Source organism: Crocodylus siamensis, chromosome 3 (genome assembly GCF_052110815.1).
Source record: "Crocodylus siamensis isolate JL-2025a chromosome 3, ASM5211081v1, whole genome shotgun sequence".
Classification (NCBI taxonomy): domain Eukaryota; kingdom Metazoa; phylum Chordata; order Crocodylia; family Crocodylidae; genus Crocodylus; species Crocodylus siamensis.
Genome location: NC_143397.1, coordinates 222,236,658 through 222,258,161, shown reverse-complemented (window position 1 = coordinate 222,258,161; position 21,504 = coordinate 222,236,658). Strand labels below are relative to the sequence as shown.

General features: G+C 40.2%; 1 protein-coding gene across 4 annotated transcripts in view; it reads right to left on the bottom strand.

Annotated features, from left to right (window-relative positions):
• Positions 1 to 21,504, bottom strand: part of VPS13B (vacuolar protein sorting 13 homolog B) — an 883,845-nt gene that overhangs the window by 11,868 nt on the left and 850,473 nt on the right. For all 4 annotated transcript variants that reach the window (XM_090040420.1, XM_090040419.1, XM_090040417.1 and 1 more), the window contains 6 exons: positions 21,065 to 21,183; positions 18,797 to 19,620; positions 11,937 to 12,113; positions 10,878 to 11,048; positions 3,249 to 3,425; positions 601 to 703 (listed from right to left, as the gene is read on the bottom strand). In XM_090040420.1, the coding sequence (XP_089896546.1) occupies positions 601 to 703; positions 3,249 to 3,425; positions 10,878 to 11,048; positions 11,937 to 12,113; positions 18,797 to 19,620; positions 21,065 to 21,183 (1,571 nt within the window). The remainder of the gene's footprint in view (positions 1 to 600; positions 704 to 3,248; positions 3,426 to 10,877; positions 11,049 to 11,936; positions 12,114 to 18,796; positions 19,621 to 21,064; positions 21,184 to 21,504) is intronic.

Genomic DNA, 21,504 nt, shown 5'->3' with positions numbered 1-21,504 from the left:
CTTTATTTCTCTACAACTATCACAATTTAGATTTGTATCCTGCCCTATCCAGAAGGGTTTTGAACAGCTTATAATCATTGGCAATGCATAGGGGGTGCACGTGCACCCCCTGAGATTGACTGTGCACCTCCTGGCAACTCAGCTGCAAAGTGCCAGTGGAAGTGCACTTCTGGATTTGCCACTGGCTTGGAGATGTTCACAATCATTTTTGTCTAGGTCAAGTGATTTTTCATCCCATTAGAGAAACCACCCTAAGAAACTCATTACAAATCTAGTGCAGAAAATAAACCTATCTTCACTAACAGCTATTTCTGGAGATGGGCAGTATTTTTCTTGGGCTCAGCACAATGATAAATGAGTAAAAATTGACTGGATGCCGTTAAATAAAGATCAGCTCTGGAGTTCCAAAGCTGGAAGCAGATCAGCAGTCCATCATTTGCAGATTGGGTTTCTATGCACTACCTTTGTGTTTAACATTCCTAAATAAACTGCTATAACTCAGACATTCCTAGGAGAGCAGCCTGTGAACTTGACTGCATGCCAGAACCTATTAATAAACAATGTGGATGTAAAAATGAGCAAGTGTCTAAATAATTTTACCAGACATATTTGACGTGGCTATTTGGAGCCTGCTCAACGTGTTGATCACTTGGATGATAGCGTTGTTTGGGAAGCTGAGAAAGTCCAGCTCCATGCAAAATACCTGTGGTAAGAGAATTTAAGATTTTTACTAGTTGTTTTCTGGAAAACAGTTACATGTTGCAGTGATGTCATCTGTTTAGAACAGTCCATAAAGCAGTGCAGAACCAAATGATGTCACATCTTTGGAAGCTGCAGTAAATATAATTCATTAAATATTACAATGCAATAGCTGTGCACTTAACCCTAGTGCTCTTGCTTTAGCAAGAAACAAAACAAAAACAAAAATGTTCTGAAAGTCAGTTGCTCGCTATCAGGAGAAACATAATGCTCTTGAGATCTATCGTCTGAGAACAGGATCAGACATATCATTTCAATCTACACATAAAAAAATCAAGATTGTTCTTAATTTTCTTGCTTAATATTAAAACACTTCCCTGTATGTGTCACGATTGGTACAAAAGAGAAGAAAACTTTGCATAGATACTGTATTTAAATGTTCAGTTCCTTAATCCAGCTGTTAAACACAGATGCGTATACATTTATGAGATCTCCCGGGGCTTCTAGTTTATTGTGAATTCTTCCCAGTGCCAGCACAGAATGGAGACTACAAGAAGCAGTTAAATAGGTCTTCAAGTAGAATATCAGAGGCTGAAGATGATGCAGCATGTGTTCTTTCTGATGGCTTGTAAATTTTTTAAAATGAGGTATGGTCAACATAGAGAACTAGTGATTTGTAAAAACTTCACAGATGTAATAAATGTCTTTACAAGACAGACAGAAAGCGGGTTAAGCATTGAGGTTTGGAGCCCTTCCTCAAAGTAATCAACCTAGAAAAATTATTCAGTCAAAATCTATTCTCCAAAAAAGCAAGAGCCAGTGTGGCAGAAGGTGTTAGTAACTTAGATTTCTTTTTTAGAAAATGGTTAATAATTTAAACAAAATATCAGTATTTTTTAAAAGCCCTTTAATTTTTAACACACATGCTGATGGTAACACTTAAAAGCAGCATCCCTGTTGTAACAGTTGGCTTCCCCAAGTTTGCAGCATTCTGCGAGTGAGAATGTCATTTACAGATGGAGAAAAAAAGAACATGTGTTTACTTCTGTGTGGTCCCCCACCCCTTGGTCCCTCCCAAGAGGCACAGTCCCACTTCCAATCCAGTTGTGGCTGAGAGTTTCTCTAACACTTGTGTGTTTCTCTCTCACGCACTGTCATCTATTATTGATACAGTTTTTATGTCTTTTCCTGGCTAACTCTTTTTGTCACATGTTCATGGAAAACTTGATGTGTTGTATACCATATCTGCAGTGAAAAGTGTTCCTCTGCTGTTATGGGTTTCTTGATAATGACTCCTTTGGATTTAAACCTAGAAACAGGAATTCTCCAGTTAACAGAAAGAACATTGTTCCTGGAACAGCAGGCCAGATTCGGATCTCACAGATGTGCATTTTATACCCATGAAGCACAGTTTTCAGAGGAATCACTCCCGATTCACACAAGTGCAAGTGAAATAAAATCAGGCCCGCAATATTTTAAAGCCATTAAGAAAGGGACTAAGCTGTGCAATAGCCCCTTTTTACAAAGAGGATACAAAAAAAAAAAATACTAGCTTGTTTGCCTGTCACTTAACTTCTTGTCTCACAGATTAGTTTAAGGGGGGGCAGTGTTTGATATGTAAAGGCAGCATGGAAACAATTGATTTAAAACTTTAATTCTAGAGAAATTCCTCCTGTTCCAGTCAATATGGCAAGAAAAAGATTATCCTCCAAGATTAAAAGCACAGAACCAAAAGATGAAAGGCTTTTTTTTTTTTAAAATAGCTGAAGTTTAATCAATGACACATTTATTGTTCTTATGGCAATGGGGCTCTTTTTATTTTATTTTTTTCCCTTTTTGGTTAACCCCGACAACCAGGAGCTGAAAATGCATGACCCTAGAAGCAAATGATATTAGCAAATGTAGTTAACTTTGTAATCATTTTGCATGCATTTTATTGGCCTGAAGCACATTTACGTAAATGGGAAAGGAATTACCCTAGCTACTACTAGTGTTTTTTTCTATTTGGAGAATGCCCAGTGCCTGATAACTAAAAGGTTACTGATACATCTAAAATCAGAAATCAATCCCCTAGCAGGAAGCACTTCAATTTAGAAGAGATATATGGCCACCACACGTTGCAATTTCTTTCTCCCAGATATTTTATTTAAAGATAACAAAACTCTCTTCTTGCTGTAACATATCAAGCACCTTCAAAATAATGCTCTAATTAGATATATTAGTGCTTCCTTACATTTGCTGTCAAAAACTTTTTTGCAGCACCTATGTTTCTGTAACTAATTCTCCTGGTTTCCAAGAATTACTTCATAGTTACTGCATTCTATGTTCTTGGTGCTATACAGGACTGAATCCAATACAAGAAAGCAGCATGATGGGATGATTTTAGAGGGAGAAAGACAGTATTTATAACAAATCTGTAGCATTTTTAAATCTTTCTGCAAGAAAGTTACTGATTCATATAAACAGATTGAGCAGACTACATTTAAAGAATATTTCTAAGATCTGTTTGTGAACGTTAATACCAAAGTCTTAGAATTGCAGAAACTCACCATAACCAGTCTGGGAGACAAGTTCAGCTGCTCCTCCAATTGGTTTTGTAAATACTCCCATAATTCCTTTTCCTACACCAGAGATAACACCTTTGGCTTTGTGCCCTGCCGAAGCTTGGGCCTCAGATATTTTCTGAAAATTCTGCATTGGCTGATCTACAATACCAGCAATTGCACCTGAAAAAACAAGAGTCACCAACAATTAATGAAGATTAAAATCCCAGAACAAGAGGAAATCTTAACTTTGGACTAGAGTTTTGTTTGGATTAAACATTGCACTCCACCCTCCTTTATACAGCTATTTAGCATACATTTACCAATTGTCTAAACAATACTTTCACTTCAGTTTAGGTTAAGCCTCTACTTCCTTTTTGTGTATCTATACTTTAAACATTTCAAATCACTTAACTGCATACTATGTTTTCATTTTTCAACTACTTTTTACTAAATGCCTCTGCTGATTTGGTATAAGTTAGTTCATTCTGCCTTGGCATACTGGAGATGCTGGGACTGGAATATATATCTGCTAGTTTTAAAAGACTTTAGCTATTATGGAAATGAGATTTTCTTGTAAGACTGAGACTGACTTCACAAGAATAAAAACTGCCTGAATTCAATAGATCATTTTTATATCCTCTTCCACTGCCAGAAATGTTCATAAGGTAATGCAACTTTTGATATATTGCTAAGATTAGTAGAATTAGACTTCAGGACTTTTTGTTACTTTTTTGTGAAAACGATCATATTTTACTTTAATGCGCATGGGTCAAACTTTTACAAGCGACACAATGACCTCTCCAGCTTTTAGTATCAACAGAGAACTCCAACTTAAATCTTCCTAAATGTAAACAGGTATGTGAGGTGATACATTTCTTTGATCTTGAGTTTACTCAAGCCACTTACCACAGACATGTCTTTAGTTATTGTAATTTGACAAATAAGCTATTGGGAAATTGCTAAGACTACAATGATTGGACAAAGTGACATCAATTAGACAATGAGCTGCCTGATCTAAAGGGCCTTGCTTATTAATGCACAGAAAGCTTGCAGGCTCCTCAAACAGCTCTCAGTTTGTGATGCCTGCTGCAAAGATCAAGGGCTAGGACATTCCCTGGAAAGAGTCATCTTAGTAGCCCCATGCATCTGTTAGGACAAGGACAAAGTGAAGTTACCCCTTTATACCTAGTACTGTAAGCGTGAAGGCGGGAACAAATGCTCCCCTGATAATTCCACTGATTTCAGTGGAGTAACACCAGGGTCAGTTGGCTCTATATGTTTATCAGACTGATGCACTTTAGTTACCCACTAACTGGTTTGAAAATTACCTTAAGAAATGGTCACTGGATTAAAGGAGGAACTGCTGATTTTGAGTAATCAAACTAATGCGCTAGTGCAAAGGGTGCTTTCTCCAAATGAAAAATGAGGGGGAAAACAACATTCACATTTTTTCCTCTGCTTTTTCCCCTACAATACTACCTGTCACCAATTCATGTAACGTGAAACCTTCCTCCTACAGACAACAGTGGATGCGCTATTTGTATGAGACCTGTGTGCTATTCTGAACACTCGCTCAGACTTTCATTTCTGTCACATTCTTGCACTTTGTTTTCAGGAGTTAGTGACATGCAGCCCACGGGCTGGATCCGACTTGCGGAGCTGGGGACTGCTGGGCAGTATTCCGGTGATGGCAGGATTCAGCAGCGAGGGTTTTTGCCCATGTCACACCATGCCCAGGCGGGGAGGAATTTTGCTTGTGTGGCAACCAAGCAGCAGGGAGAAGCAGTGGTAGGAGCAGGCAGGTCCTAGTGCCAGCCTACCTCAGAGCTGAGCTGGGTCATTCCAGACTCCTGCCACTAAAAGACTGCTGACCATTGTACTATGAAGCCAGGTACAAAACTTTCTTAATTATATGCCATGGAACCAGAATGGTTTACATTTCAATTCCATTTCACTATTAGTTAAAAGCTGATCATGCTGCTTAAGTAAATAAGAAACCAACACCCATTACACAATTGGGGTTGTTCATTCAGCCCTTCCTTTTGTAGGACAGTAATGCATTTGAAGTAAAGAAAACAATACTTTGTGCTCTATTAGGTTACAGTATTATGTTTCCCTGCAACCTCTTTCACCCTATCTGTGGAGGTCATCCACAATGATGGCGCTCTCAGAACAGAAGTTATTGCCTTAATAAATGTAATCCACCTAAGTCCTAGCACTAGTAAATTATTTACTGCAATACACTTGAGCAAAGTTATAAGGTAATAATAAATAAGAGCCTACTCCAAAGGACCTCTGATGTGCTCCAGGCACTACTCTGCTGGACTCAGGCCCAGAGGACAAGGCAGCAGAATGGAAACTGCTACGACTGTGTTGTAATTATTTACATAGCACCCAAAATAATATATAATTTAATTAGCCAATTGTTTACTACTTCCACACTTTCTTCCACTCTGCCACTTACATGTGCCTTGTACTTGTCTGTCCCCTCTTCTAATTGCACCTCAAAACTCAGTTCACTCAGGATGCCTATAAGAAATCACTAATACTAGCAAAGTAGATGAACTGCCTGCTTCATCTCTCTCCTCTCTTTTTTTCGTCACTTGTCCTGAACTGTGAGCTCCTGAGGATAGTATCTAATGCAGTGAATTTTCAGCTGGAGTGCCATGGCACCCCGGGATGCTGTGAGATCCTCTTAAAGGTGCAGCACAACATTAGCACTGGTAAGTGGGTACCTACACATGATTTACAAGATAAACCTAGAGATTTCAAAGAGGAGTCCATGAGTCAAATACATTTGGATTTGGTATGGTCTTTCTGAGTTGTTGTCGGTTTTTGTTTTTTTTTAACAGAATTATTTATATTTTTTCCATAGTCGGAAAATGAAAAAGAACTTAGAGCTGGCATTTTCCAAGGGGTGCCCTGATTTGAGAACCACTAACCTAATATTTACAAAGTGTCTTGTAGTTGGTGGGAACTACCACAATCCATTGAACAAAAGCAACAAAACACAGGCTTACCTAACCTTTTACTACTTGTGGTTGGGTGATGCTCTGCTTTCCCTTGAACTATGAAGGGGAGACTTCCCTTTGCAGGGTACTCTTACTTTCAGGGACAGCAGACCCCATGTAGCTCCAATCCATATAAGGGTTCAAGATGGAAGGAAGCTTCCATGGCAGAGCAAGCTCAGGATTGGAAACTACCTTTCAGCTAGAAGCCAGTGGTAGCAAAACGGATAATGATACAGGTGTGAGACCCAGCTACGGCTTGTTTTATACCCTTCAGTAATCACAACTGTGCAAGGGAAGCCATCTTTTGGGGCTCCTGACTCCATGCAACTATCCCTTCTCATACAAAGTTGACACAGAAAGATGCTCCCAAAATGAAGCCAGTCCAGGAGAACAGATATATTCCATTTTTACCTTCAGGCAGCTGGGGAAAGGGAAGCAAGAGGCCCAGCGGGTGTTTCCCACCCCATGACAGTTCCTGGACAGCAGTGATGTCATCAGAAGACAGCCTTCTGCAGTCTGAGCTCAGGACATTCTTTCCCCTCTACTTATTAAATGTTTGCTCCAACCCCCTCCTGCTCTTTTTTACAGGCCCTGTAGACATGAACTCCTTTGTCCTTCCTGCTCCTTGTGTATCTGTCCTTTTCTGTATCTTCCCTGTTGCCCTTTGCCTCCCTCTCCCTCAATGCCCAGTGGAAGGTGTGCTCAGTATTTGAAATGAAGAGCAAAGGCAAGTGAGTGTAGAATGTAAATACTGTGTCTTCCATGGTTCATTCGTGATAAACTTATTTGGACTAATACATTACTGGGAAAAATCCTCCACTATGAGAAATACGCTTGTTTTGCTGCTAAACCAGAATCTGGCAACAGTGATACCATCACACAGTAAAAAAACCCAAAAAACACAACTCTGTTGTATGACTGTCACCACAAGTCTTCTAGTTTCTGAAAATGCGGTCAGAATGTGGCCGCTTATGGCAAACAGTGTAGGCTTAATCTTAAACTACTGAAAAGAACAAGACCACTTGTGTGTAAACACGAGATTAGGATTAGGATTTGGGGTCCTCTTGGTGCTAACACAGTAACAACAACAACAATGGAAATCCCACTCGATAATATTTACATCATCTAACAACACAGTTACTGTAATGCCAATGCTGCATTCTACCCGCCCTACAAAAATCCATTCGACCAATCAAGATTTCTTGCTAGTAGCATGTATAGTCTGACTGGAGTCTGCAGCCCTTCAGTCTTTCTGAAAACAATGTTTTTTCTAAGATTTGACAGCTGTTCAATTACTCAAAAATGCTCCATTTAATTAAAAAAGCTGATTCAACATGGTATTTTCACTTGAGCCAGCATTTGAAAATTGATCCCATAGTACCAGCATTTCTCTCCTCCTCTTTACATTATTATTTAAATTTGGATCATATGGTAAATACCATGCAATATACAAAAAATGATCTGCTTCCCAGCCCCCTGCCAGCCCCAGTAGCTCCTAATTTAAATGCTATAATTTATGGTTTTATTATATTTTTTATTTAAATACATAGCAGAAGCAAAGCAGCTTTCACAGGCTTTAAACTCTTTTGACATTAAAAAAAATCTTACCAAAAACCTCTGCAGTCTCCCCAAAATGAGAAAAGAAGAAAACAGCCAGCCAAAGATAACGATCAAATCAAACAACACCCTGACAGTACTTGAGTCGTTTAAAACTAGACAGGACAAAGCACTCAAGAATGCACCACAGGGAACAACTTGCACTGAAAAAGAGACAGAGTACATGATTTTGGCCCTGATTCAGCATGTGCTTAAGAGCTTTGCTGAATTGGGGCCATCAGGAGCCAGATTTTCAAGTTAGACATGCAACATTTTTCCTACACAGCAACTGCAACACACATGTGAATCCATGCATGCAAGATGGCTAGAAATGGTCGTCTGCATGCGCCCCAGTGCCTTGCGGGGACTTCCACATACATGATGTTGCTTTGACTGTTTGAACCTGTTTGTCTGTCTTATGCTTCTCATTTCTACAACTGTATATGGCCAAAGAAATGATGGCTAAATGGGTCTTGTAATCTTTGCTCTTTGATTCAATTTGCATTTTTCCTGCTTGGGAGGAGAAAGAACACAGTGCCATCACTCCACTTCACAAGAAAGGTATTTTTTCATGCATCTTAAAAACATGCGGGTAAACAAAGCAATGCTATAGAACTTCGCTCCACATACAAATGCTCTGGTAGGTCCTAATACCTGTAAGTGGAGAAAACTTTATGCCTACAGATGCATGAATACCGTGTTTGCACACAGAATAAGAGAACCCATGTTTTCTGATCCTACTAAGGCTAAATAACAAATTGTGCCTGATACAAATTGCAATAAAGCATGTCTGCTGCTTATGAATTATGATGACAGGGCTCCATACTTGATGACCCCAGTTACACAATAACTTTTGGTATTTATTTTAGGTGGTTAATTATTTCTATTGCTAAGAATAGCAGGTTACTTTAGCAAAGAAGAATTTGCAAACAGAACCAGAGGCAGGGAGAACAAATTCCTCAATCCTGGGTCTACTGAAATTTGAAAATAGCACAGCACAGCAACTGCAATCTATGCGAATGCATAAACTATTTCTCTTCTTTGATGCTTTCAGGGACAGCAGCAGTTAAAAACAAGAAGCGATTTGGCATGTGAACAAGTTTTGTTTTAGAGTAACAGTAAGATCCAACATTATGTTTAGGAATTAATATGCCTTGAGCACTCTCTTTCCTGTTATTTTGCACAAACCCACAAATATGCACATAATCACTGCTGTCTTTCAAGGAGATACCCTGCACTCAAAGTCCAGTATGTATCAAGTTGGTATAATGTACTTGTAAGTTGTGTTACACGTCCCCCTCCCAGCTCACCAAGAATGAGTTATTACAACTCCTAGCTGCAGCTCTTTAACTCAAGTTACAGAAGCTCATCCTTTTAGTCCAGAGTACCTTGGTTCAGTCCCTGTGGGTGCATCTACACATTCAATTAATGTGAAGCAATAAACTCCAGAGCAGTTTGAGCTACAGTAAACTGCTCCTGGGACAGCATCTACACATGCACCTAGGAGAGCAGTAATTTGAGCCGTGGTGGAGCAGGCCCCTGTCAGCAGTCACAATTTACATCCCCGGTCAGTGACTACACATATGTTTCAGCACAGTTAATTACTTCGCCGTAAGACAGTACTGTCCCCAGCAGTACTATGTTACAGTGGAGTTAATCAGTTTTCTGTGCCCTAATATCAGAGCATGTGTAGAAAGTGACACTTTACTGTGGAACTAATTAGTCTACCTGGCAGTAAAGCGCATATGTAGATGCACCCAGTGTGTTAATCTTACAAGCACCTGAGCTACGATCACCAAGCCATTTCACCAGCACTCACACTTTGGACTGACATAATGCTTCTTAAAGTGAAATCTTTCTTTTGGCTACTCAACCTGGCTGTTCCCAGCCCAATAAAAGAGACAGAGACCTCCTTTGAACTGCTTCTGATTTTCAATATCAGTAACAGTTTAATATAGGGCATCTAATATATGAAAATGTTCCTTTATACACTTTTTTCCCCCCAGTATACTAGCTTGTCAGTTTACGGGCATTATCAGATGACAGTGCTTCACAACATCTAACATTATTGCTTAAAATAATTTCCAGTAACTTAACCTGAACTTGTAACATTTTACCACTTCCTCTTCAGGGCTTTCAGGGTTGCGGTTGCAAATTTAGAAGTTGTGTATAGTACTGAAGATTAGGAAACAGGACAAATCCTTTCAAGCTCATCTCTTCTAACCTTTTGCTCTGGAATGTTTTTGGTCACTTTGATCTCTAAGGGATTCATATGCTTTAATATGTACTGAGGCATCTTGCCAAACAATACAATCTGACATTCCTTTTCTAGTGTGACAAATAGAAGCATTTTAGAAAATGCCATTCCTAAGCACTTTAAACTAGAAAATTTCCTTTAAGAGTTCTTCCAAAGTGGTTTAGTTTTGAAACTTTTATGTAATATTTTGAAAAATAAATACTGATGTTCACCTCTAAGCAAACCATTTGGCTGCTTGACTAATACAATTACACTGAGTCAGATTGAGCTGGTTCTTTTTACAAAAGTAGAATTCCTCATCAAAGTTTACTTGACATTTGCACTATGCTCAAGTGGTTTTCAAACAAAAACAAGCATCTCTGAGATCTATGGTGCAGCAGAAACAATCAGCTTCAGGAGGTTTTCCTATAACTCACTGGCAAGTAAACAACAGAATGACGATGTTTTTGTGCTGACTTGGTTACAAATCAGTAAGCCCAACACAGAACTATTTTTTTTCCTTTTGAAGCTATATATCACCTATCAATTAAAAACTTTCCTACAGATGACTAAAAACATAATGTTATTCCATTTCTGCAATTATTATTAACATGAAAGAACATTTTCAATTCATCATAATTCTGGATGAAGAGAAGCAGTAGTTTGCATACATTATTTTCATGACCAATTAAAAAATGTTGGCTTTTGTATCTGGAATCTGCAGGCAGCTGTACAAAAGTATGAGTAGTAGATCATAACACAGTGTTATCATATTTAACAGTACATTACCTAGAAGGCTGATGCCTAACCGGGACAACCCCTGCCTCAGTCCTTCTCCCAGATTCTCTGGAAGCTGCCTTCTCCATTCTTCTTGTCGGTTGTAATGCTCCTCATCCAGAGACAGCCGATCCATATTCCGTGCAAGACTTGTTGCCAGATTGGTAATTGATGTCAGTGTACCTAAACAAACATCGTTATATGTTTGAGTTTGCTTTGAAGTGTTTGAAATTAGAACACAAGTTGTGCTATAACTCACTGAAGGACTGTGCTTACAAGTAGAACAGAGATTCAAAAGAAAACTTGCCCCATGCAACACATTTCTTATTACTGATAAGCAGTGTGTTTCTCAGACATGTAATATCACATTGTCCCTCACCAGGTCTGCTTGACTGGTGATGAGGACAACTCTCCTAAAGTTTCAGCACTTGTTCACAAGCTATTAAGAACCTGCCATCAACTGAATGGGAATAGATAAAAAATTAAACCAATATTTACGCAATAAGCCAACCAGGACTACTTCAACCAGCTAGCAAACAGCCACTGCAACTCCAAATATTGTATTTTCTGTTGCTGGCCTTGGGAAGCCACAAGATGGCACTGTTTCTGTATCCTTCCGAAAGAAAAACTAGATGCGTTTTAAATCCAAATTATGCCTTCATGTCAAAATGTCTCCACATACTTACAAAGTTATGACAACTGTATCTACTTTTTTTTTTTAATAATAAATATGATGAGGCAACATAGTGTAGGATTTCTGATGCTTAGCAGAAGTTCTGAACACCTTTAATATCTCTGTAGTTATCACATGCTATAATAGCCAAGCCAACCTTGGTTTCCCAATGGGAGGTTTAAAATTCTGAAGTTACTGAAACACTCAAGCACACTGCAGTCAAGAAGTGATCTGTTTAATACATAAGACATTATATACGCACATTGTTAACCTCCCAGCATTTCACTGCAACCTAACAAGTCAAACAAAGCAGCAGGCAATTTCATTTAAAACTTTAATACATCTTTTAACAATGCATAACAACAAGAGAATTAAGAGCAATGAAGTGAAAGATCTACCTTTGGAAATGTGTTTTACAAATGACGTTGTTCCTCTTGAAACTCCACTCACAAATGCTCCGGGGCCTCGGGTCAGGCCTTCATAAGGAAGCCTAAAGAAGTCAGCTATGCCATTCCCTATACTTCTCACTAAGCTAGCTGGACTTCCCAGGATTTCCAAAGATCCGACAACCCAGCCTATGTGGAGAAAGAGGACAAGTGTTACATTCCTAAAAGCTGCAGAAGCAGCAGTTGTGAAAAAGTTATTCCTTAATTCCTTTTTTTTTTTTACACTAGAATGCATCACATTCTGAACTTCCTTTGAGCAAAACACGGGAAACAACTCATCCGCTATGAATTCAGAAATGGCAATCTTTCATACTTTGTAAATCAAAGAAATCCCTTTGGCAAACTCACAAATAGCTTTAGAATGACTTCCTTCCACGAGCCTCCCGTATTTCTGCTAAGAGAGAGTGTGTGGAGAGATGGATGCTAGATTATAACAGCTAGGAGTAATGGAGCTGGAGGCTTCACTTGCTAGTAGGTTTTACATGCTACAAGGCAACTTTGTGATTTCACATCCTTATGTGACAGAATAGTGACAGCCAGTTTACAGTGATACAATGTACTGCTTCGTGGGAGCATGGAGGTCACTTGTTTGATGGGGTGTTAGAAAAGGGGATGCAGAATTCTGACAAGTGCTTAAGGAGTTATTTCTAATCCACCCGAACCTTTCTTTCTTGATCACTTTCTTTTAGAGGCTAGTTAAAGCCAGACAAATGTCTTTTTCTCAGTATAGCTGTGTAAACAGCAATGACATCTACATGCTGATTAGGTTACTCATAGGGGAGTATTCCTTATGAATATCCCAGGAGAGGTGTCTGTGGATCTGGTTTCCTATGTAAGTGTGGGGTTGCCAGAGGCCAGCCAGCCTGATGGCCAAATGCATGGAGCTCTGTTGTGAGTTGTACTGAAAAAGCTGCTTTGCAAGTCTTTTCTTTCTCAAGCTGGTGGATTGACAGAAGGCTATTAAAGAGACAGTACTGCCATAACTGTTGTTTCCAGCAGTCCAGAACGACTGATTCAGAAACAGCAGTAAAGATTAACTGGTAACTGCCTGCTCTCTCAGCCTTAGTATTACAGACTTCAGCCAGTATTGCCAGGGTTATACGATACACAACAGGGAGAGAGTCCTAAAAGATGGACTTGATTGCTTTTTTGTCTTCCTACTGAGACCCCTGAAACTTTTACCCTCCTCCTTCCCACCCCATCACTATGGGCTCCTGTTATCCAGATGCTTTTCTAGTAAGCCTTCCTCCCAGCCACACCTGAACAAGGCTGAATTAAGAAACAGAACAGAGAGAAAACATTACTCATGTGAAAGCCATTAACCTTGCACTACCATTAAACTTCTGGAAAAAGGACTCTTCTTGTAGGATCACATCAGCCTTGGTGAGTTGAGGAACCATGGTGGGCATGAGGAAGAGGGCGGGATGGGATAAGAAAACAAAAAACAAACATAGTTGACAACTCTAAGAGCTGCAACAAGAGCCTGAGAATCTTGGCCAAAGCCCTGCAGTTGCTTCCCCAGAGAGGTGCATCCCATTGGCAGCCCTTCCTTGCTGCGAGCTGAGAGGGAGCACTGCTCTAGCCGGGGCCTGCTCACCTTTCCTCAGTGTGATATTTGCACAAAAATGTATTTGGCACTGTGCAGAGTGCTGAGAAGCTGGAGCGGGGCAAGCAGCAAGTTTGTATGGAATGCGTCTGGTCATTGTCTCTTCTGCTCAGTAATGTTGCTGTGATCATTTACATCTACCATACTGTCATGACTTTTTAAGAAAAGCATTCCTTGAGGAGTTCTCCCACAAGCATTCTGTGGTGAAAAGAATGGCTTCTTCAGCTAAGGAAGGATGGCTGCAGATGCCCCAGAAATCATTGTGCTGGTCTGAACACTTACCAGGAACGGTAACACCTTGGGTGTGGACACACGAATGCCTGGTGCCCTTTTAAAAGGGGACTATTTTAAAAGCAGCAGCTGGTAATTCTAACTGGTATGTGAAAAAGAATTGAGAATAGTTCAAACATAGTAAAACCACTCCAACCATAGCAAAACCACTCCAACTTTGAGTGGATGAAGGAGTATTCAAGTTGGAGTGGGTTTTCTTCATTTGATTTGTATATACCAGCTGCTGCCCTTTTGAAACATTCCCCTTTTGAAAAGGCTTCAAGTGTTCATGGATCCACACCCTTGGGCTAAGTACACACAGTCAAAAAGCCTGAGGCTGAATCGATTCAATCTTTACAGGTTAGTCTAAGCTGCATAGATTGAACTAATAAGCGTGTGACCAGACATTTACTTTTGATTTCAGAAAAGCAGCCACAGGCCTACAGTGGCCCAGGCCAGAAGCTGAGGAGGAGGCAGGGTGTTAGAGCATGCCTCCCTGCTCAGCTGGAGCAGACAGCTTGGGCCAAGGCTAACCTTCCCACACTGCAAGAAGGGACCTGTGGGGGAGCCACAAAGCATCCTGGGAGGCTGGGGGACTATGCATTAAAGTGAAACTGAAGGGGATCTGGAGTTCAATAAACCAATTTTTTAACCTAAATCAGCTAAATCCTTGACGCAGGAGGAGGGGTGGATGTCGTATACTTGGACTTCAGGAAGGCCTTTGATACAATATCCCACCCCATACTGGTGAACAAGTTAAGGGGCTGTGACTTGGATGACTGCACAGTCCGGTGGGTGGAGAATTGGCTGGAGGGTCACACCCAGAGAGTCGTGGTGGATGGGTCGGTTTCGACCTGGAAGGGTGTGGGCAGTGGGGTCCCGCAGGGCTCGGTCCTTGGACCGATACTCTTTAATGTCTTCATCAGCGACTTGGATGAGGGAGTGAAATGTACTCTGTCCAAGTTTGCAGATGACACTAAGCTATGGGGCGAAGTGGACATGCCGGAGGGCAGGGAGCAGCTGCAAGCAGACCTGGACAGGTTAGACAAGTGGGCAGAAAACAACAGAATGAAGTTCAACAAGGAGAAATGCAAAGTGCTGCATCTAGGGAGGAAAAATGTCCAGCACACCTACAGCCTAGGAAATGACCTGCTGGGTGGCACGGAAGTGGAAAGGGATCTTGGAGTCCTAGTGGACTCCAAGATGAACACGAGTTGGCAGTGTGACGAAACCATCAGAAAAGCCAATGGCACTTTATCGTGCATCAGCAGATGCATGACAAATAGGTCCAAGGAGGTGATACTTCCCCTCTATCGGGCGCTGGTCAGACCGCAGCTGGAGTACTGCGTGCAATTCTGGGCGCCGCACTTCACGAAGGATGCGGATAATCTGGAGAGGGTCCAGAGAAGGGCCACTCGTATGGTTAAGGGCCTGCAGGCCAAGCCCTACGAGGAGAGACTAGAGAAACTGGACCTTTTCAGCCTCCGCAAGAGAAGGTTGAGAGACGACCTGGTGGCTGCCTATAAGTTCATCAGGGGGGCACAGAAGGGAATTGGTGAGTATTTATTCACTGAGGCCCCCCCGGGGGTTACAAGAAATAATGGCCACAAGCTAGAAGAGAGCAGATTTAGATTGGATATTAGGAGGAACTTCTTCACAGTTCGAGTGGCCAAGGTCTGGAACGGGCTCCCAAGGGAGGTGGTGCTCTCCCCTACCCTGGGGGTCTTCAAGCGAAGGCTAGATGTGTATCTAGCTGGGGTAATGTAGGCCCAGCACTCTTTCCTGCTTATGCAGGGGGTCGGACTCGATGATCTATTGAGGTCCCTTCCGACCCTAGCATCTATGAATCTATAAAAATCTGCTGCTACATCTATTCAGGTTTATCTTAAACTGGTTTTGGTAATTTTGAAAGCAGTTTATATGCACTGAACTTCTGTTGTGTTATAGGTTTAAACTGGTTTCCGATCATTTATACTGGTTTATGTATAATTTCTGTCCTAGCCCAGGATCATGCCAGTCAGAGGTACTGACCCACTTGAACTCTGGTCATCCAAATAGGCCAAATTTTTTTTTTCAATTTTTATGGATAGGCAGGATTGAACCTGAGGCATAGCAGAGCACTTCTGTTTCCTGAGTGATAGTGGTATGTGGGGTAGCACAGGGGCTGCTATTTTTGTGCTCCCCTAAGTTCAGAGGGCTAGTGGGGCTAGTGCCCTGGTCACCCCCATCTTAATTATATTACTGGTTGAAACTGGGTAAATATAAAGTTCTGAAGTGCCTGGTGTTCTGTGCAGTATAGCCTGGCTTTGGGTCATGAGCTGAAAGTCTTGGTTGGCTGTGGAGGTGTCGCTGTCATCTTCAGGCTGTGTATGCAGGATGAATGGAGGTACTATGCATTAGGCACAACCTTTTCAGGCCAATGCCGAGAATGAAGCCAACACAGTCTTCGGTAATCTTAGCTGAAGACTGGGTAAGAGTAATGAAGAGTGAATGTGGGAAGGGGGAAATGGGGACTATAGTGACTCCAGAAAAGTCCTTCAAATGAATACATCCTGCATTAAATTTTACTTTGCAGTGATCCTATGCTGCATTAGCGTAATTTCAGCATACATCCCAGTGTACTTATCATTTATATTCGCCAAAAGAAAATAATCGTTATTACAGTGTGTTAATGCAGATCCAACCTTTTTTCTTAATAGGCAACTTGCTGTGATTCATTTGGGCTAATAAAATTCAAAAGTGTTATTATATATAATGCAGATTAATTAGAAAAGGGTGGGGAATTTCCAGGGTGATCTTTTGCTAATTTAATGTGACAAACAGGATTAACGTATTTAATAGCTTCCTTTACATGTACAGGCAAGGTCACCACAATTGTTATTTCTTCCCAGAAATGGAGTCCAGCCAACTCTTTGGTGGATGGGGGCCAGCTGGTTACAAATCCAAAAGGTGGTCATTCCAGCCAGTAGGCTTTGAGGAAAACCTTGCTCTCTCACAGGAGCAGAGGGTCTTGCATGTTGTAGAGGAGCATATACCATATAGGTGAGACATGTTGCTTGGATGCCATCGGACTCATATCTATGTGGACTTTCTTTGCATCATCTCAGGGAAGTAATTCAGAGAGTGGTGCAGATGTGAGCAAATGGCATCAAATGACCTCTCCTGCTGCAGGAGGCAGACATAATAACATCTGGGGAATGGCTCCATTTCTACAGTCCGTTTCTTCACCCAACACCAGACATATAACCCAGATACAAACTCTGACTGGATTTTCTCTCTCACATGATGAAGCCTTGTTCATGACATTTTCTTCCCATCTAGATTTGATGACACTCTCAGACCCCCAAAACCACAAGCATTTTGAAGTACAAAAGTTTCTGTATTTGCCCAAGAAACCACTAATAGTTTCATTAATACCAGTGAAACTTAAGCACATGCTAACAACTAAACATGTGTCTATGTACGTTCCTGAATAGCAATGCCTTTCTAAAGCAGGGTCTTATATCTTAATTACTTGCAGCTCAACTATAGCTTTGTCACAAGTGGCAGCCAATGCATCATAATGCTGCTTCAGCAGCAGCAAAGAGGGTAAATCTGCTATTCTGGATCTATAACTGGAATTGCTACCCTAACTGGCATGTTGAAAGGTAAAGCCAGTATGTACCCATTCCCTTCTCCAGCCTAAACCCCCCTCCACTGACGCCAGGAGGTAGACACAACAGCTCTTCAGAGCATGCTTCCCCACCTCTCCTGCTACCTGTGATAGGTATAGTTACTGCATGGGGGCAAGTGGGCACCTTAGTTATCACTCATGTCAACACCTAAACAGAGCTAACATTTTTATCTCAATGAGTGAGAAATTAAATCTTCCCTGTAGTATAACATGGGCCTGGTTTTGAAAAAAATGTTTGCAATTGCATATGAAATAATGATCTAATTTGTGCACACCAACTTCACATGCAATTCTGCACACGCTAACTGTGATCAGCTATGCAAATCAGGTATATATACATGGGAAAGACCAGAAGGCACCCAACTGGTCACATGAATGTATAAATATCTAATATGTAGGCACAATTATGATCATTGTGCATGGGGGACTTAATGCATTGTGCATGTAGCAAAAATGAAAAAATCCAGATTTTGGAAAATACAACACTAGTTATTTATGAAAATAAATATGATGTTACAGCACCTACTGCATTTACTGTGATCACAGCAAAGCCCTTTCTTCCCTGTCATTTATAAAACCTTATGTCCATTAAGGTATACCAGAGATTGGAGTCATTTTATTTATAAATTTATATTTATGGGAGACAAAATTTTAAGATTGTACCCATTAATCTAATAGACTAATTGCTCACTATTGATCCTGTATGGGAAAAAGTCAACAGAAGAAAACTACATACTTTTGGATCAAAGGACAATAAACATCTGTGTGCCAGTTTAGCATGAAGGCTCCATGAAGAAAGACAGATTCCTAATCATTAACTTCAGCCAAAAGGAGGTTTAACAACAAAACAACATTGAGTGGTATAATTTTCCTTGAATGCATAGCAACTTATTGAATAATTTGATTAAATACACTTTTTTGGAGCTCATGTTAGGAATTCACATTTTGATTCTGACTAGCATTATACTCCGAGACAACAAAAAAACAAAACAGACAGAATATATTATTATGGTCTTTACTGAGCTTTGCAGAACTCTTCAGGTGGCCAGCTAATGTTTATCACAACCTTAAACTTATGTCAGTTCAGCTTGACCACTTTATTTGACTCCCATTATACTACAGAATATAAGGGACTTCTCAGCATAGCATAATGTTTGAGAACACTGTCGAAGGCAAAAATAATGGTACTATGTTGGAATAACTAGCTTGAGAGAGAATTTTTGGAAAGTAATACCACATATATTATGTTTTAAAAACACTGACCTGCTCTGAATAGTGCCCCAGCAGCATAATGCATGGCCAATGCATGGATGAGCTGTCTGGCAGTGGTGAAGATAGGTCCTCGTTCAAACACAGAGAAGGAGAGAGGGGTATGATCTGAGGCTATATACAGTTTTAACGAAGCATGGATACTGACCAAAAGGTTAACAGGTTGTATTGTTAATTTCCTTAGCTTAACTGGATTGACTAAAGCTTTTGCATGCTGTCTCACTTGCTCAGGCAGTATCTGGGTAACATTTGAAATTTTCATTGAACGACAAACCACTTTGCTGCCTGGAAGATATGTATCAAATAAAGTCTTAATGTAATAAACAAATGTGTCTTCCACATATAGCCTTGCTGGTTTCAATTCGAAACTGAGGTCGTTAATGTGAAACAAGAAATTCTGCTCTTCTGACAAAGCAATGTAAAGTTTTACGAAGCAATTTTCCTTATACTCTTCCAAATCTTTGTTGGACATGATGAGGTTGTTCACTCTGGACCACTGCATGGTTTCATTTTTCTCTCCCTGGCACAGCAGGACGGCAAAGTGGAAATTGGATCTGTTATACAGCTGATTGTCCAGTTGCAAGTCTCCACAATATATCTGGAGACTATAAAATTGGGGAATGCCCTCAATGGTGTCCCTTGAAAATTCATGAGACAGGGGTCTCAGGTAACTGGCTACTGGTGCCATGTTAAGGAAAATGTGGTCCACTGTGAGTCTCAGAATTTCACATGAAGTTTTATGATTTGTGATATCATCCAACACTGCAAGGCTTGACTGGCTGATGAATATTTTAAATATGATGGTCTGCTCCTGCATTCTAGAGAGGAAGAAAATAAAATATGTTTGTTATATTACTTATTTTGATTTAACTGGGCTTCTTGGTTTTCCTAAGAGCTGTCACAAAGCACATTTTTAGTGAGAGAGACAGGGAATTCATCATACACATGTTATTAATATTAAAGGGACTGAGCAGTCTAAATTATGCAAATGTGTATTTATATCCAAAAGGCCATCTGAAAAAGAATATCATGAGTGTAAGTCAGATCTGTCTTTCTCTCTCTTTCCACTTTATATATATTCGGATTTGAATTTCCCTACCTTTTATGCATAGTTATTCTCTACTACTTTTAAAATGTACCAAAAAATAAAAACAGACAACAAATGCAATTTCCTGAAAATTTTAATGCAGCTTCAGGTGCTTTACCTTTGCTCTTTGTTGGTGCCAACACTGGGTGTTCCTATTTATGGATAATTAATTTCACATTACAGAAGCAAAATGCCTTCCCACTAAATTACCATGGCTGATTTGGTTGTGAGGTTGGTTTTTGGGAGTTGTTTTTTTTTTCCTCTCAGTGTTAACTGCTCTTGGCCAAGCTTAACTAGCAAATGGGATATGAGGTTCTGCTAATGAGCAATTTCTCAGGGATTAATACTTAATTAAAACTCAAATAAAAACTGTGAATTCACATTCCACTCTCATCATAGTTTCATAGTAGCTAGAGTCGGAAGGGACCTAGGTAGATCATCTAGTCCGACCCCCTGCCTTGGCAGGAAAGAGCACCGGGGTCAGATGACCCCGGCAAGGTGCTCATCTAACTTCCTTTTAAAAATCCCCAGGCTAGGAGCCTGCACCACTTCCCCTGGAAGCTGGTTCCAGGCCCTAGCCGCCCTGACTGTGAAGTAGCACCACCATAACACCACCACTGGAAGCAAAGCATTTCAAATGTTATAAAGAGGTGATGTTATAATCACACTTGAATGGAGATGAGTGCCAAGTCTTAGTAAGGTTATACCAGTGAGAGATAGCCTAAGAGTGTTACAAAGACAAGAGAGTGCTTCTTTAACTAATGCTTCCAGCACTGTTCCTGAAATCCTCACATATGAATTTTGCATGGCTAACGACTGCAGGATTTGGCCAAATAACCTTTAATCTTCTGAATACACTCAAAATTAATTAGAATGGAAACTATTTTTAATTCTTTAAAATGAACAGCTCAGAACTGTTTATTATACCAGACATCTAGTGTTTATCTTAATGTGACATGACCTCAGATGCTAGATTGTCATGTTTTACTGAGATATACAAAACATAATATGTGGTCTAAACATATGCCACGGAGTATGCAGTGGCATTAGACAAAACAAACAGTTTTGCCAGATTTCATAACTTGCTTCACACACAGAAGGCTTAAGATTTCTTAACATGATTTAAAAAAACAATTTATCAGTGTTCTTTATGATCTTCCATGTGCTTTATATACCTATTCAAGCTGATCTGGACAGGTCCTGCTTTTCCTTCTGGTGCCAAAGTTATTATTATTGTTCCACAGTGATGAGTAATGTCCACATAAACATAACCAAAGCCAGTTAAGAACACAATCTAGAGAAAAAAATTAAGGACTAATTAGAAGTAGGTAAGATGCCACTGAAATTACTGATATTAATCTGTTATAATTTCACTCAATACTATTAACACTTTCTGGTTATGATCTTTTAACTCCTCTTACACTGTTCAGAGGAAGAAACAATTTATTTCAAAATAAAGATGAGATTAAATCCAGAGTCTTATTTCACCACTGTTAATAGAGCAGAATCTCATAAACAGAAGAGAAAATTAATTTATCATATGTTACTTCTAAAGACTGTTGAATGCAATTTAAGTGGGTAGTACATCCCAGTGGGCATTAAGTAGGATGTGAGT